This window comes from Larimichthys crocea, chromosome I (assembly GCF_000972845.2).
Source record: "Larimichthys crocea isolate SSNF chromosome I, L_crocea_2.0, whole genome shotgun sequence".
NCBI classification, from domain to species: Eukaryota; Metazoa; Chordata; class Actinopteri; family Sciaenidae; genus Larimichthys; species Larimichthys crocea.
In genome coordinates this window covers 28,188,857-28,203,938 of record NC_040011.1, presented here as the reverse complement: position 1 = coordinate 28,203,938, position 15,082 = coordinate 28,188,857, and the positions used below count along the sequence as shown (strand labels likewise).

Here is a 15,082-nt window from a genome sequence, read left to right as displayed (position 1 = left end):
GTGTATATGTTGGTCATGCCTCTGTATTTGTAACTCATCATATGACCCTTTGAAATTAATAAATATACTTAAAAAAAAAAAAACAGTGCTTCAGAAACCTTTGGTTGACATCACTCAGTCTCTGTCCATTGCTTATACTGTCACTGGTGTAAGCAAGAGTTTCTTGGTTTCAGGATTTGAACCTGCACACGAGACTCAATGAATTTCTAACTCATCATCTGAAATGATCTGAAGTGTAACAGTTTAGAATCATATCATATCTACTATTTATTGAAGTATGTGGACACGAGAGCATGTGGAGAGCATCCATGTGAATCTCCTCATTCTTATGTTGTGTTGAATCATTTTTGTGTTTGTGTTTAATGGTCTACAATGTTTAGTGTATTAATAATCTATAATCTTGTGAAACATTTGTTAATCATTCAATAATCAAGAGAACTTCAAGATGGCCCGACGGGTGAATGAAGTGCGCATCGGAACAATGATGCAGCCTTCTTCATTTCGGGCTCTGGGCTGAGGTTACCAGAAGAGTTTCAGCAGATGACAGGTATCCAAGCCCAATTAATGTTGGAAGATGCGGTAGGATGGCATTCTTAAGCCTCCTCAAGTCAACTCTTGATCTGGATCCTGAAAGGAGAGTAACTCCAAGGGACTCTTTAAAGAAGCCTTTTCTTTCCATGGTTCACCTGGAAAATAACATGGACGCCAGCTCATATCAAGATGAGGCACTTCAGTGCATGACTATTTTGCCCTTGAATCATCTAGACTCAGAATCAGAGTCAGATAATTCTGGAGACAGTCTTTCAAATTTCAGGAATGGAGACAATACAAAAACAACCGATCCAACCAAGCCAAGTCTTCATTTTGATGAAACTTGCTCAGAAAAGGAGAAGGAGAAGTTCACCAACGAGCTCCAGGCGGAGAAGAACAAGAACAAGCTTCTCCAAGTGGAAATGGAACAGCTCTGTATTTCATACCAACTGCTTATTGCAAGGTATGAAGATGATGTTCCCAAAATCAGAAAGCAGGCTGATGCCCTTCAGCATGACCTTGATAATGAGATCTTGCAGAAGAATCACCTGCAATCTGACTTTGATGAAGCCATCGCTGCACTCCAGGAAGAGAGAGAGAAGAACAAGACTCTAAAAAAACAACTGGACAGACAACTGTGTCACTCAATGGGGTCAACCTGAGTTATCAAACTGATGTAATTGATGTCAGACAGCAGGCTGACACCCTTAGGTCTGACCTCGAGAGGGAACTTGAGCAGAAGATACTCCTGCAAAGCTTATGAGGATCTGCAAGAGGCTCACAAACTGAGCCAGGAGATGTTCTCTGTTCAGCTTGATGCAGAGAAGGAGAAGAGGAAGATTCTCAAGCAAGATTTGGACTGTACTTCACACTGCAAGATCAGCCAGAGGTATGAAACAGATGTCATCATGGTGACACAGAAGGCCAACACCCTTCAGCATGAGCTTGATAAGGAGGAGAAAAGGAGAACATTTTTGGGAGAGAGCTGGACGAGCTGAAAACTCAGCTCAGTGTTCAGACTCAACCTGAAGCTCTCCACTGAGCTCAAGGCTGAGAGAGGCTCCCCAAAAAATCACCAGCCATGATGACGACCGTGAGGATGAGTCCAACGAGCAGCATGAATCCATCTGTAATGCAGAGCCCCATGAACCAACAAAAGAGGCTGAAGTTCCAGAGGAAATGCTGTTTCCCCCACCCGTCCAAAGATGAAAAAAAACAAAAAAACAACAAAAGAAGTCGCTGAGGAGAAGCAGTGCGAACAGCAGCAGACCAACAGTCCTGCACCGCCCCTCAAATCCCAGAGAGGGGCTGAGAGAAAACTTCCACAGAGGACAGCAGAACCACCTTCTGTCTGGAAGAGAGCCCGTCCCTTTCTGGGGTCGAGGAAACCAAAGAAGAAGAAGGAAGAGTAAAATAACATTAAGTTTTGTGGGTTTTCTCCAGGTGCTCTGGTTTCCCCCATACGTCCAAGGTGTGGTATTTTGAAGTGGGGTTGTATGAAAAATGTTGAGGTACTTCTAGCTACTGCTGTGGACAGGGTCAGCAGAAAAATAGATTCTGTCACACAATAATCAATATCTGTCAATGTACACCATATTAAGAATATTTTCCATGCTTAGCCTTGCTGTCAGACAACCTTTTAATTTAGTGCTAGAACTTCCAACAGCTGTCTGACGGCAAAGCCATTGACGTTGAGGGGTCACAGAGCTCGTGGTAAAGACAACTTTCCCAGTAAAATAATATGACATGTTTGGTATCAATAGATTCATAACTTAAAAACTGGGCTAACAGCCTTCAAAAGACAGTAATGTTAAATGTCAGTAAAGTCTGATCACTGCCAGACCTGTTGAATCCAGAAATCACTTCAATAGAACCTGTGTGAGTGAAGTGAAGTAGGCTGAGAGATCTCAAACAGCAACACATCATGTCGTGATCTCAAAAAGTTCAAGAAAAGATGAAAAAACAAAACCATTGACAGTTATCAGTCTGGGAAATGTGTTCATAATGGCTCTCATCATGGTTTGCTGGAGTCCCAAAACTTTAATAATGGCTCTCATCATGGTTTGCTGGAGTCCCAAAACTTTAGAAATGACTCTGTAACTCTTTCCAGACTGACAGTTGTCAATGATTTTGTTTTTTCATCTTTTCTTAAACTTCTTGAGATCACGACGTGATGTGTTGCTGTTTGAGATATATCAGCCTACTTCACGTCATTCAAACAGGTTCTATTGAAGTGATTTCTGGATTCAACAGGTCCAGTGATCAGGCCTGGGTGTGGACAGTGTAATTGAACTCAGCTTTCAAAAAAATTGGTTTTATCACAGTTAGTTCATGATTTAACAAGGGGGGAAGTTACTTTTTCACAAAGGGTCAGGTAGGTTTGGATAGCTTTTTTCTCTTAATAAACGCTACTGTTCTGCAGAACACTGGCATTTTTAATCCTTAAATACAGTAAATTAACTTGAAATAAACATAACCCTTCTTGTTTAGTTACAGGGGTAACTAGTAGATACAGCGGTGCACTGTAGACATCTGTAATTAGATTATAATTACAATCACTCGTTCTTCCACGTAGGCTCTGGATTTGAATGTAATCTGGGATTTGGTGGCTCAGTGCTGAGTGGTGCAGAAATCCACAAACTATCTTGCAGTTACCTTACACCCATTCCCATACAATACCAGCTAGTGATGCAGACTGCTGACACCTGATGAAGGTGTGAAACAGGGCGATTATGTGGCTAGTTATGCAACCTTAACCTGGTCATAACAGTCTGGTAATTATTGGTGTGCCTGAAGGATTATTGTGTGCAAACTAGCAGATCTTTTACAGATGTACACTGTGTTATTTTCAAGGGCTGTGCCCTGTGTCATTGTGGCAGTAACCTAACAGTTTAAAAACAAAAAGTATGTTGGTTAAAATTTCATGACTGCCCAGTGTGAGTGGTTTAAAATACCTTTGAGCCAAGTATCCAACCTTGCAGCTTATGTGTATGAAAGTCTTTACAGTTTTAACTGCTGTATAAATAGAAATTAAAATTGTGAAATACATTAAAAAATTTTTTTTTTAAAGAAACGTAATGAGAATATTAAAGCTGCAAGCAGCGATGGTTGGGCCCTCGCACATGTTGAAATGTGCATAATATCGGTCTTAATCACCACAAGAAGTTTCAGACAGCTCTGAGAAGGTGCTTCCTGCCGATTTCTTCTTTGAATCTTTTTATGGATCGCCACGCCCACACAGTTTCCCAAAAATTCATAATTTTGATAACTCTTACTCAGGATGTCTATATGAACACACCTACCAAGTTTGAAGTCAATTGGAATAAATCCCTAGGAGGAGTTCGTTCAAACATGACCCCTTCTCAACCAACCAGAAACACCAAAAATGGTGATTTTCTTTCTTAAATATCTTGTTTCCTGTTCATTGTAGCCCATTGCTCCAAGAGACTTTTTTGTAGGTCTTGCCATGTTCCACAATTCGTCTGAGGTTTCATAACTGTGTCCGAAACTGTGGCGGGGCTGCCTCAAAGAAAAGTTCAAGGGGGCGCTATAGAGCTAGAGATATTATGCAATTTTTTCATTGTTGACTTTGAGATTTTAATAACTTTTCATTGTCGAGGCCTTAAGAACACACACGGCAAGTTTCAAACACATATAGGATGAAAGCCCTAAGAGGAGTTCGTTCAAATACGACCCCTGGAAATGACCCCAAAAACACGAAACGGACAAATTTGGAACATAATGGACGCCGTATGCTTCGCTGTAGCCAAGAGAATTTTTTGTGTGTCTCGGTATGTTACATACTCCCTCCAAATTTCGTACACCTGGATGAAACCGTGGCGAGGGGCCCCTCCGAAAACATACATCTAGGTACGTCCATGTGCGAGACCCCTGAAATCCGTAATTTTACACCCGACTTTGGGGGGGTAGGCAAATTTTCGTGAGTTTTCAAGTACATATAGGCCGTCTAAAATGCGATTTACTTGTAAACATTTGAAATCCAATAGGGCCTCGCACAGCGTGCCGTGCTTGGGCCCTAATAATAGCCAGCAATCCAATGGTATTATGTAAACACCCCCACCTGAATTCTGTCACGTTAACACACACTCCTCGCTCAAGTGCACACTCATGTGGGGTAAGCTCATCTTGTCTCTCGCTCTTTATTAATACAGGATTATATTTATTCTCAATCCCAAACTCACACCACAATCCACAGGCTCCTCTTAAAAGTACACGCACTGTCTGTCAAGGACTGTCAAATGTAGCAAGGCAGTCAGGTAAGCTGTGTGCCAACAACAGGAGGCAGAGGAGTTTCATTCTTTTTGAATGTCCATGGAGGCCTGCTGTTCATCCGGTTGCTGACAAGGACTTTACCAGACAGCAGGTGGATTACAATCAGACAAGAATAGAGTTTTGTATATCCAGTCTCATGAAGGTAAGACAAGAATTAAACTATGATAGCATTTAGAGCAAGAGGATAACAAGTGATAACAATCTGCGTAAGAAATGGTTTGTATTGATCAGCCATATGAGTTGTCATAGATAGATTATATCTAATTCATGTTTGACTTGAACAGACTTTATTCTGATGAGAGTCATTATGCTGGAAGTCTTAAAATAAAGCATTGGACAGCGACAATTTGAGTTTTATTCTTGAAGAATAGTACAGGGCTCACAGAGTCATCAGAGTCTGTAGGCAATGCACTGACATAGTAGGATAAGAACGTACTTAAACAGTATTTCAGCGGTTTCAGAGTAAGGAGGCTTAAATCCTCTAAACATGTACATTAGCTATGATTAGGTCCCTACATGTGGCATTATTTTCATCCAAAATGTCAAACAGATCTCAGACTGACTGCTTTGTCTTTATTCCCCTATATAATCCCCTATTTTTTTCTTCTTTAAACCATGACATAACTCTAATACTCTAATAATCCTTCTCTCCCAGATGTTTCCTTGGTCCGCTGTGTTCTCCATTGAGCCTAAAGTTCCTGGCCAACGTAGCAGTGAGGAATTGGTCACCAACACTCTGATGCTGGAGCTGGGGGCAATGGTGAAGCGCACTGAACGCATCCGCTTAGAGCGGGAGACAGAGGGTTGGCGCCGCCGTCGCAGCTCCACCTCCACAGCTGATTACAGCTGGCTGGCCAACACCCCGACAACACAGCCCTACGAGCTGACACCCAAGGACCTGCTGGAACTGCAGGAGCTCTGTACCAAGATCCCTCCTGCACAGTGTGGCCCTTTGATTGTCAGGTGAGTTTCCAATATTCAACAACTTTGTACCACTGCATGTTCACCATTGTCCTGTTTGGCAAGGATTGTGGTAGTGTCCTACCAGGGGCATAGCTACAGAAAACAGTATCCACATGGTGGCTTCATGGCTGCTGTCTTTTATGCCTGTTGGACTTTGTTTTTGTTTAATTTATCCTGTAAATGTGTGTGTTATTATAGATCGGGTTGCTCCAGATAATCAGTTATTCCTCCCACTGCAGGTTCAGGAGGTTGGTGTCACAGATGGAGCCTGAGGTTCACGAGGTCCCCCGACTGTTTCGCACTGTGCTACATGACTGCGTGGACGAGATCAATGGAAATGATGAAGTACAGCACGCCGTCTTTGAGAAGCAGGAACGCAGCAAGAGCCTCTCTTTTGATGTTTTCCGTACCAAGCTCCGCACGGGTCACTTCTTCAAAGGCATGAGAGGCTCCAGAGGAAACCTGCAGCAGGAGGTGGATTGGTCGGATGAGGAGGAGGATGGAGAAGGGGAGGAGGAGGCCATCAAGGCCAGGGCGAGGAAAGGAAGGAGCAGGAGTATGCCAGAGATCAGCCCTATGGAGCAGAGTGCCCATGGGTGAGAGAAGGGATGGGGGGGGGAGTCAGGGGAAAGACAATACAGAAAGGATGGTGGGAGGGAGAAGAGGAGCACCTGTAAAGGAGTTCTGGTAGGGGGAGCAGGGTCAGTTTATTGTAAATATGGGGAGGAGGGAAGAATGGGATGTTGAGGAAAGAGGGAAGGTAGCGTTCAGTGAAAAAAGTGGACAGAATAGATGTGAACAAAGGAGGAGAAGAGTCTAGAAACATGTTTAATTGTAAATAACTAGTCCATCACAAAAAACATTATTGGTTTGGTTTTAAGGTTCTGACACATGTGGTTAGCACAGGTATAAAAAAAGACTATGGGTCTGCAGCCATGCTATCATTTGTCGAGATCTAACTCAAAACCACAGATGTCAACCTGCGTGCATCATCTGGGGACCATGAATGCCTGTATAAAATATGAAGTTTCAGTCGGGACTAAAATGGTGGACCTACCAGCTGTTCAGCCATCCACAGAGCTAAACTGCCAGCAGCACTAAAATGTGCTGCACGGGATTTCATTGAAAATGTCTTGCGTTGCTAACTCTTACATGCTTCAGGTGTAGCCTTAAAACCAAACAGCTTATGGAAAGAAAGAACAGGTCTTTATGAATCATACACGTGTCATAAACTGTCTCTGAAAACATGTTATGCAACACACAGGACAGCTGTCTTCTGCAGGGTTCAAGGCCATTCATCTGTATATTCAGCTGTCACAGTTCACAGAATCATCTGTAATCCTTCTTTTTTTTTTAATATAAGTACAGTTGTGTAACATTTGAGACTAAATGGGACTTGTGGATTTTGGTCCATTGTTATCTGTTAAGTGTACATTTTTAAGTCTAGTAGCCTTGAAGAGTTTCTACAAAAGGATTAAAAAGATACCTGAACCGTTACTTTACTTTTTTATGTATGTAAATATTTCTGGGGGCCTGTACTGTGATAAATAAATAAATAAATACCCTATTTGTGGTGTAAACGGGCTAAATATAGCACACAAAACTGCTTAACTCTGTTGACTCGTCTTAGCCTCCTGGCCCAGCATGGCTAATTATATCACTGGTTAATCCTCTTAACCCAAGAAAGGCTCAGCCATGAATGCCAGCACCCTATTATTATTTTATTAATATGCACTTTCTTATCAATACATCATTATCACTATTTGCACTTTATACAGTGAATTCAAGGCATTTGGCTAAAAAAAAAAAAAAAACAGACAAGAAAGGAAAAAAATAGGAAGAATGCTTCATTTCTTCTTAAAAAGCTGTGGTCATTTAAATAACATGGTGCGTTAGAGAGGTAAAGAGGGAAAGCAACTACAACAGTGACATCCAACCAGACACTTCAGGGATTCTGGCTGATTGGGTCACTTTATCAGTGGGCCTTCACAACCAGCTTCACCCCTTCATAAGCACTGATGTCAAACCTGAATTCAGATACTTGACTTATATGCTGAAGCCTCTCTGCAGCACTGAATGTGCAAGGTTCGCACCTCTTTTTTTTTGTTTTTAACCATTTAACCTTGTCGCACAGCCGGCGACCAAACAGTTTCATTTAAAACAGCCTTGTTACATAACTTATCAACATTTCGTGCAGCTCATACCAGCAAAGTTCCCTTCGGTCGTCTGTAACAGCACTCTTGTGCCTTCAGGACACAAAATGCTGGACTCAGTGTCTCTGTATTGTGTCACAGTTCTACAAGAGTACCCATTTGGCAAATAAACTTTGAAAGCAAAATAAAACAAATGAATATAAAAAATATTTCACATCATTACTGAATGGTGGTAAGTGGAGATTTGCTGATAAACAGGTGACACCGTCATGCTCTTCAATAAAAAAAGACAGTGAACTAAGAAGAAAAAGTATCTCACGATAAACTCCAGTTCTGTAGTTTGGCTTAGAAACAATAACAACCTGTGGTTTCAGGGGCTAAACAAGAAAAACCAAATGAAAACTAAAAAGACAGTTTGCAGAATCAAACCATTAAATTATAGCCATTTTGATTAAATGTTTATGAATAATTGGTCAAAGTACAATACAGAGCATTTTTATGCTCTCTCTCTCTATACAAACTGGGGTTTTAGATAATTTAATCTTTTATTTGAACAGAGTTCGACATCTTCATTCTTCACTGAACTGTCGAATTAAGATCAAGAGTCTGTGGCTTAAGAACGACTGAAAAGTCTGCATTAATCGTAAAGTCTCCCAAGTCTCCATCAAACTGTCACTTTGACAGAGAAGTCTGTCCTTCAAACATGTTGTCTGGACACGTCGTCTCAGTCCAGCTTTCCCCTCCTTCCATGTGCTTTTTCACCCTTCGCCCAGCCACTCCTCCTTTCATTAAGCGAAGAAGACGACAAAGATGATGAAAAACACGATGAGGACGAGGAAGATTTTGATCATCAACCAGCGGTTGGAGGACACTGATTGGAAGTATTTGAGGATCTCTGTGTGGGCGGCCTCCACGTTCAGCTGGGTGTCCTCTACGTTAGCATCGATCCTGTGAGAGAAGTGAGACAGAACGTTTAGAGACAGATGCAAATTATGTTCTTTGATCTATAATCAATTTTCTGTTCGATATTTTGGGAAATATGATAGTTGGACGAGAGGATCGATGCCAGTTAGCTTAGCTTAGCTTAGTAAGACTAGTAACAGAGGGAAAGAGATGCTGCATCTGGCCAAGAATTCATTTCAGCATGCAACTCCCCATAAACCCACAGCTATTTAGTCTTTACATGTAGGTTTTTGTACAACAAATGATAATAAGTTCATTAGTACCTTAGGATAGCCTTGAGTGTGGTCTTTTTTAGCCTCTGTGCCAATCTAAGCCAACCTGGCTTGAGCTTTATCTTAAAATGTTAGACTATGCCTAGCAAACATCTCGTCATCTTTCTCATTTCATCGACCCTCCAACCACCATTCCTGGCTAATCTTACCTTTGGATGGTCTCTTCTTGCTCCTTGACCATGTGTGCCAGCTGCTGGAATATAGAGCCCAGTTCCACGATGGTGCTCTCAATATTCTGCATGGTGTCTGCACGGCTCTGGATGTACGAGTCCTGTGAAGGCACAGCCAGAAAGAAGGGTTTTAAAAAAAGGGTCATGTTCACAGTGCATACTTATGGATGCCAAACTGTGCACCAAGAAGCTAGAAAATTGGACGTACACTTCATCCCTCTATCTATCTATGTGACTTTCACAAATATACACCAACCTGCTCATCAATAAGCTGGAGCTGCATGGGATTGGTCTGAGAGTCCATATCGATGGCTACATCCCCCATACTCCTGGATTCATCCTGCATCAGGACTGAGCTCTCTGAGGGGAGACAACAAGCAAAACACACACACACACACAGATTGAACAAGATCAGACAGAACTCAAAAAGGTAGAGGGGAAAAGCAGAAAGAACAGCGGGCACATACAGTAACTAGTTATACCCGCTGGGAGAGTCAAACGTTCCAGGGAAATACCTTTTAAATTTGAGGTTGTATTGCCCTGGTAGTCATAGCGTGGCTCACGAGCTGCATGCGGCTCCTGGGCCCCTTTTTTGCGGCTCCCTAAAATATTTTTTAATTTTTGCATTATAGATGACCAGATACAGTAATAATCATTCACAAGGGTTTCGAGCAGTTACCTATTACAACAGCTGTTCGAAATATACACTGCCAGTCCAAATGTCTCTGAGGGTCTATGAAATTTCAACCACTTTGCTCAGTTTTAATAAGCTAATATTAAAACATAAAATAACAGGTGTACATAAACCTTTATAACTAAAGAACGACTGCTTTATTGTTGTAATAAAACATTATAAGCTCGTCTCTTCTTTGTCATAATCAAAATTTTCCTACTCCAAAGATGACCTTCAGTTTTGATTAGAGTTGTATAATTTAAAGACAGTTATACATATAGTTTATTACAGATGCCTAATTATAGCGATAATTAAATTAATTTAAAATTAGATATGGTAATAAAAATAAAAATATAATATACATTTTAATTCACATATCAATTCATTATCTATATTTTACTGCACAATATCAGCGGTGAGCACCAGATTTAAGCGAAAAGGCTGAAATATAGGCTCTTCATAAACATTTGACTGGCAGTATAAACGCCTGCTCAGGAGGCAGGCTGTTCCCTGTGCTAATTATTGGGTCTCTGGTAAGAAGCCTGTTTAGCAAGATATTTAGCTATTCGTTTATCAAAATGGTAACATGAGCAGGAGCCAGGCATGTCGAATATTGTCTCAAAGCCAAAACAAATAAACAATTAAAAGGTGTGTTCACTCTATTAAACTTTTTAAAGCTGCACAAGTTTATGTCAGATGAACGGAGGAAGAGCAAGATATCTTTAAAGTAGTCGGGATGACAGGATGCAACTCGAGTTTGTGCTGCACAATGAGACCAAATGAAACCCTTACCCTTTTCTGCAAAACAGGAGATTATTTTTAGGTCGTGATTTGAATATAATACCGTCGCTTGTTGGAACTGAGAAAGTTCAAACCCAGTGAACCCAATCAGCACAAAATGTGGTCAAGAAATAACTAAAAATTTTAAAAAATAGAGTGAACACGCCCTTATGAAGCTACAAAAGCATGTTGTGTTTACCTGTTGATGCCATTACTTTAACGCGAGACCCTTGCAAGAAAAGTCATAGTGTGTACAAGTGTGAAGCTAAGATGTGGATAGACTTACTGAAGTTGTTGGCCATCAGAGGAGAAGACGAGACAGGAGGCTGGGAGAACTGCTCTCTCCTGCTGCGCTGCTGCTTCAGGTTCTGCAGGAAAAGACAAATGATGGAGAGATTGAACGGGACTGAGAAGAAACCAGTGCCTCGTTTTTTTTAGTATTTTCTGCCTTTGAATGATAAAGTATATCAAATATTTCTCACCTCTGTTCTGACTTCTAGGACTGATTTAAAATCATTGGACATGGAAGCCAGTTTGGACTGTGGTAAACAAATGACACAGCAAAGTTAAACAGTGCAGTGTGATTCAGCTGTTTGTTACAGAGCACCAACATGTGAACAAAAACATCTGGTTAACAAAAGGTTATTTGTAACTTTACAATGAGATGGCTTCTTCTATCTTACTGTACATGAACAAAAGCAAAACTTGATTCAAAAGAAAACAAAATGTTGACATAAAGAATATTTAGACAAACTTTAGTTTAACCGTGTTTCTTTTTTCTTTTTGATAAAACTAAGCACAGTTTACTAAGTTTTAAATAATCCCATTCACATAATATATAATGAATCACACTGAGTATACCTGTAATGACACCACTATAGTGTTAGAGTGTGTTTGGATATGTCGGCCGCCTGGAGCTCCACGAGACCTCACCAAGTCCTGCAGCTGTGCTATCTGTTTGTTTAGACTGTTGATGTCCTAAAAAACATGAGGTAAACAGAGTATATATATTATTATGCATTTATGGGATATACAGAGCTGCTCCATTATGTTAATAATGTATAGTATGTCTGCAAGAAACACATTTCATGGTATGTTCAGCTCACTTGTTTAATGATGTACGTTAGCTCCTCGATCTCCACTGCCTTGTCGTCAAATAGAGATTTTCTTTTTGCCACTAAAACATCAAAACGACAACATGAGGAATCAGCACTGAACATTATGACACACAAACACAAGAGAAGATTTTTTTTTTGGGAACATTTTAAATAATACTGCCAAAATAACATTAAAAGACACTTACAAATGGTGAGCTTTTCCAGTTTGGCGAATGTATTGCTCAGGTCTTTTCCAATTCTCCTACAAGGAAACAATGTCATTGTCATTGACATATCTGTCAGAATACTGGAAGCACGCTTATTTACATTCCTACTGGGAGTTAGATTAGATCCGTTTCATCCCTGTGCTATGCTAGAAACTTTCCACAGACCAACCTCTCCACATCAGTCTCCTCATTTAACTCACAATGACGCTATTAACATTATAAAAAAAACGAACTTTGCGTACAATAAGGACGTGGATGATAAAGTGTGAATACAAACAACGCAACACCCAAAATCAACAGGCACATTCTGCAAATATTTATGAGCTGTTGAAACGAGAGAAAAACAAACCATCAGGAACTTACTTGGCCATGACTGTGAAGTCACTGCGCTGCCTGAGGGCGCTGAGAGCTGGTTTACTGGGCTGGACTCCATTCTGCCAGGAGGAGGTGACGAGTAGAGAGAATGAAATGTGTCACTATGAGCACTTGTGATTATAGTCCATCTGATACTGGATTATTGAAGACGATTGTTTTCGAGACTGAAGTCACATTTGTCAGCAGTTGGTGGATTTACAGTAAAATCAGGTCTCACCACAGTCAAAAGACGACAACAATGATGCTGATTTTGTAACTTTACATATTTTTTTGCCAGTTAACTTCTCTGTTGAACCAAAACTAAACACAGAGAAAGAAGTAAATAAGGAACCAAAACCAAAACTAACATTTATCAGCTAATCAGAGACTACAATACAAACACAACATTGTACTTGCTATAAAACTGCTTAATTATACATGAATTTATCCTGTTATTATTGTGCTGTGCCAACATACCGGTCTGCCCTGGAGAGATTTACAGGCTGACTGGAACTCGAGGGTCCGGTCACGGCACGTCATCCTGCCGCCGGTTGTAGGTCACCAGCCCGCTGTAGACCAGAGACCACCCGGGACTTGTGGGGTTTGTGGTGGATAAACAGGAAGACCTCCCGGTGCGTGGACAAACTCACATCCAAGGTGGAGTATCCGTCACGGGCATGTGTACACGCATGTCTGCGGCGATGAGAAGACGGGTCAAAACAATGTCAAGGTTCACGTGTTTACATTGATATTGTTATTTAAGTAATAAAAACAAATTTTTGATCAGGCCGGTTAGACAGAAAACAGCCAACCGGTACCGTTAGCCAACAGCAACACGACCTGGAGACCGGTTAAACCACAACAACCCGGCAACATGACGACTAACTGCCACAGCTGACAAATAACAGGCGGGTAAATATATATATCACCAGGTAACGATGGTTGTCTCATGTGTGGACCGGTTCCGTGTGTACAGGCCCATCACGACACAGCTGATCACGGCCTGACCGGCTAACCGCTACCGAAAGCTAACCGGGCTTTCATTCGGCACCGTCCGCTTCACCTCGGTTAAACTCGACATAAACCAAACACCCGACGTTTAATCTCGTTTAAAACACACGATAGGATAGTTCCCGACTTACTTGAATCGACATTACTTCATATTTCGAAGAGCCCTCGATGTTTCTGGTGGAAACTAATCAGCCCAGGAGTTAAAGTTCCGATCCGGGTCATTTCCGGCACTGACGTCACTGCCACGTCTACTTTAGCCGTGGTGGAAAATCCCTGCAGGCGCCGCGCGGCGCCGCCAGGGGTCGCCACGTCTCCTGTTTACGGTCACACAGAACAACGACACACATGTAGTTCATGTGACATGAACAAGAAAATACAAAGCAACAACCTGACACAGAGATTCCCATAGACCACTGCTTCCTAGCCTGGATGGGGTCATAAGGAACATCAACACACATTTTCCTATTTTAACCTGTTTTTAATGTTGTATTCTTGTAATTTGATATACTTTTATGGTTCTTTTTTGTTTGTTTTTGTTATTTGCTGTCTACTTTTATTTATTGTAAGGTGTCCTTGGGTGACAGAAAGGCACCTATGAAATAAAATGTATTATTATTATTATTATTATTATTACTTATTATTATTATTATTGCCAAAGCTTCACAGTGTCCTGTGAGGCCTTCTTGATTGTTTTTTACTGGTTTTAGGGCTTTAACAGACAATACTACATCATACTGTCTTGTATTTTTATATTGTCATGTTTTAAATGACTATTGCTATTACCATGATCTTAAATCTATCCTGTATACCACTTTGTAAATTCTCTTTTTTTCAACTTAAATGTATTATTCCAACAAAAAATGACCAGAAATGGCAAAAAGGTTTATTATATTGTTAAATAAAATGTTTTAAAGTGATGTTATGTAATATGCTAAATCATAATATTAAGATAAAAATGAGTCACTTCAGACTGATGCAAGCAAAACGTGATGTGTCATTAGTGATGTTATGCAGATCAAAGAGAAATGAACCATTAAATTGGAGGGAGCAGATGGAGAATGTGATTGTCTGCTACATCAGGTGAGTCGACCTGCAGGTATGGTATGGACAGAGAGATAACATCCAGCTCGCTCTCTGATCTCCTCTCACTCCTACTGGTACCCGCATCCTCCGTCTGACAGGATTGAGCATGCCCAGACCACAACTATGCCCTCGCCTATCTACCTGCTAGACCCCCAACCACAAAAAACCCAACCCTCCACCCTCCCCCTATGCCCTGAACCACCCTTCACCCTTCATCGACCTCATCTACACCACCCTTCACCTTTAATACCTCACTATAGTCCAAAACACTCCCCTTTCACACTTTATTTTATGTTTTAATCTGTTCAAATCTGAACAAAACAAGTCACATTTTGTCTTGTCAGGACAGAAGTGAATCTCTTATCTCTGTCCTTCTTCTATGAATTACATTTAATTGTTAAATTATATTCCAGTCTATCGTATATATTCTTAAATTGTTCTTATTTTTAGCCATGCTAGCACAGCCATGTTGGCAGTCCTGCCTATGCTGCCTGCCGGCTAATCTAAAAATC

General features: G+C 40.9%; 2 protein-coding genes across 3 annotated transcripts; one reads left to right on the top strand and one right to left on the bottom strand.

Moving 5' to 3' along the window:
* The first annotated feature begins 4,620 nt into the window (after nt 1–4,620).
* zgc:162144 (RD3 domain-containing protein) lies at nt 4,621–7,601 on the top strand. Its single transcript, XM_010739208.3, has 3 exons — nt 4,621–4,966; nt 5,480–5,787; nt 6,027–7,601. The coding sequence occupies exons 1-3, from the start codon at nt 4,961–4,963 to the stop codon at nt 6,385–6,387; spliced, it is 675 nt and encodes a 224-aa protein (XP_010737510.1). The 5' UTR covers nt 4,621–4,960; the 3' UTR covers nt 6,388–7,601.
* Nucleotides 7,602–7,621: 20 nt separating this feature from the next.
* On the bottom strand, nt 7,622–13,752 carry stx5a (syntaxin 5A). Of its 2 annotated transcripts, XM_019253544.2 has the most exons (12): nt 13,619–13,752; nt 12,954–13,169; nt 12,486–12,556; nt 12,102–12,157; nt 11,905–11,975; nt 11,660–11,776; nt 11,281–11,337; nt 11,085–11,166; nt 9,861–9,947; nt 9,602–9,705; nt 9,325–9,446; nt 7,622–8,888 (listed from the first exon to the last, which is right to left on the bottom strand). In XM_019253544.2, exons 2-12 carry the CDS (start codon nt 13,014–13,016, stop codon nt 8,729–8,731), a joined length of 990 nt encoding a protein of 329 aa, XP_019109089.1. In that variant the 5' UTR covers nt 13,017–13,169; nt 13,619–13,752; the 3' UTR covers nt 7,622–8,728. The 2 variants fall into 2 exon arrangements, with proteins under 2 accessions (XP_019109089.1, XP_010737490.1); XM_010739188.3 differs by lacking the exon at nt 9,861–9,947 and having other exon boundaries at nt 8,729–8,888; nt 13,619–13,751.
* Between the last annotated feature and the right edge of the window lie 1,330 nt (nt 13,753–15,082).

What these genes read in the sequence shown, in the direction of transcription:
- stx5a (XM_019253544.2), bottom strand. Translation starts at nt 13,016, where the DNA reads ATGACGTGCCGTGACCGGACCCTCGAGTTCCAGTCAGCCTGTAAATCT. An exon ending in TCCTAGAAGTCAGAACAGAG is followed by an intron (nt 11,167 to 11,280) that starts GTGAGAAATATT and finishes CTTTTCCTGCAG; the next exon opens with AACCTGAAGCAGCAGCGCAG. An exon ending in CAAGAAGAGACCATCCAAAG is followed by an intron (nt 8,889 to 9,324) that starts GTAAGATTAGCC and finishes CTTCTCTCACAG; the next exon opens with GATCGATGCTAACGTAGAGG.
- zgc:162144 (XM_010739208.3), top strand. An exon ending in TGTGGCCCTTTGATTGTCAG is followed by an intron (nt 5,788 to 6,026) that starts GTGAGTTTCCAA and finishes CTCCCACTGCAG; the next exon opens with GTTCAGGAGGTTGGTGTCAC.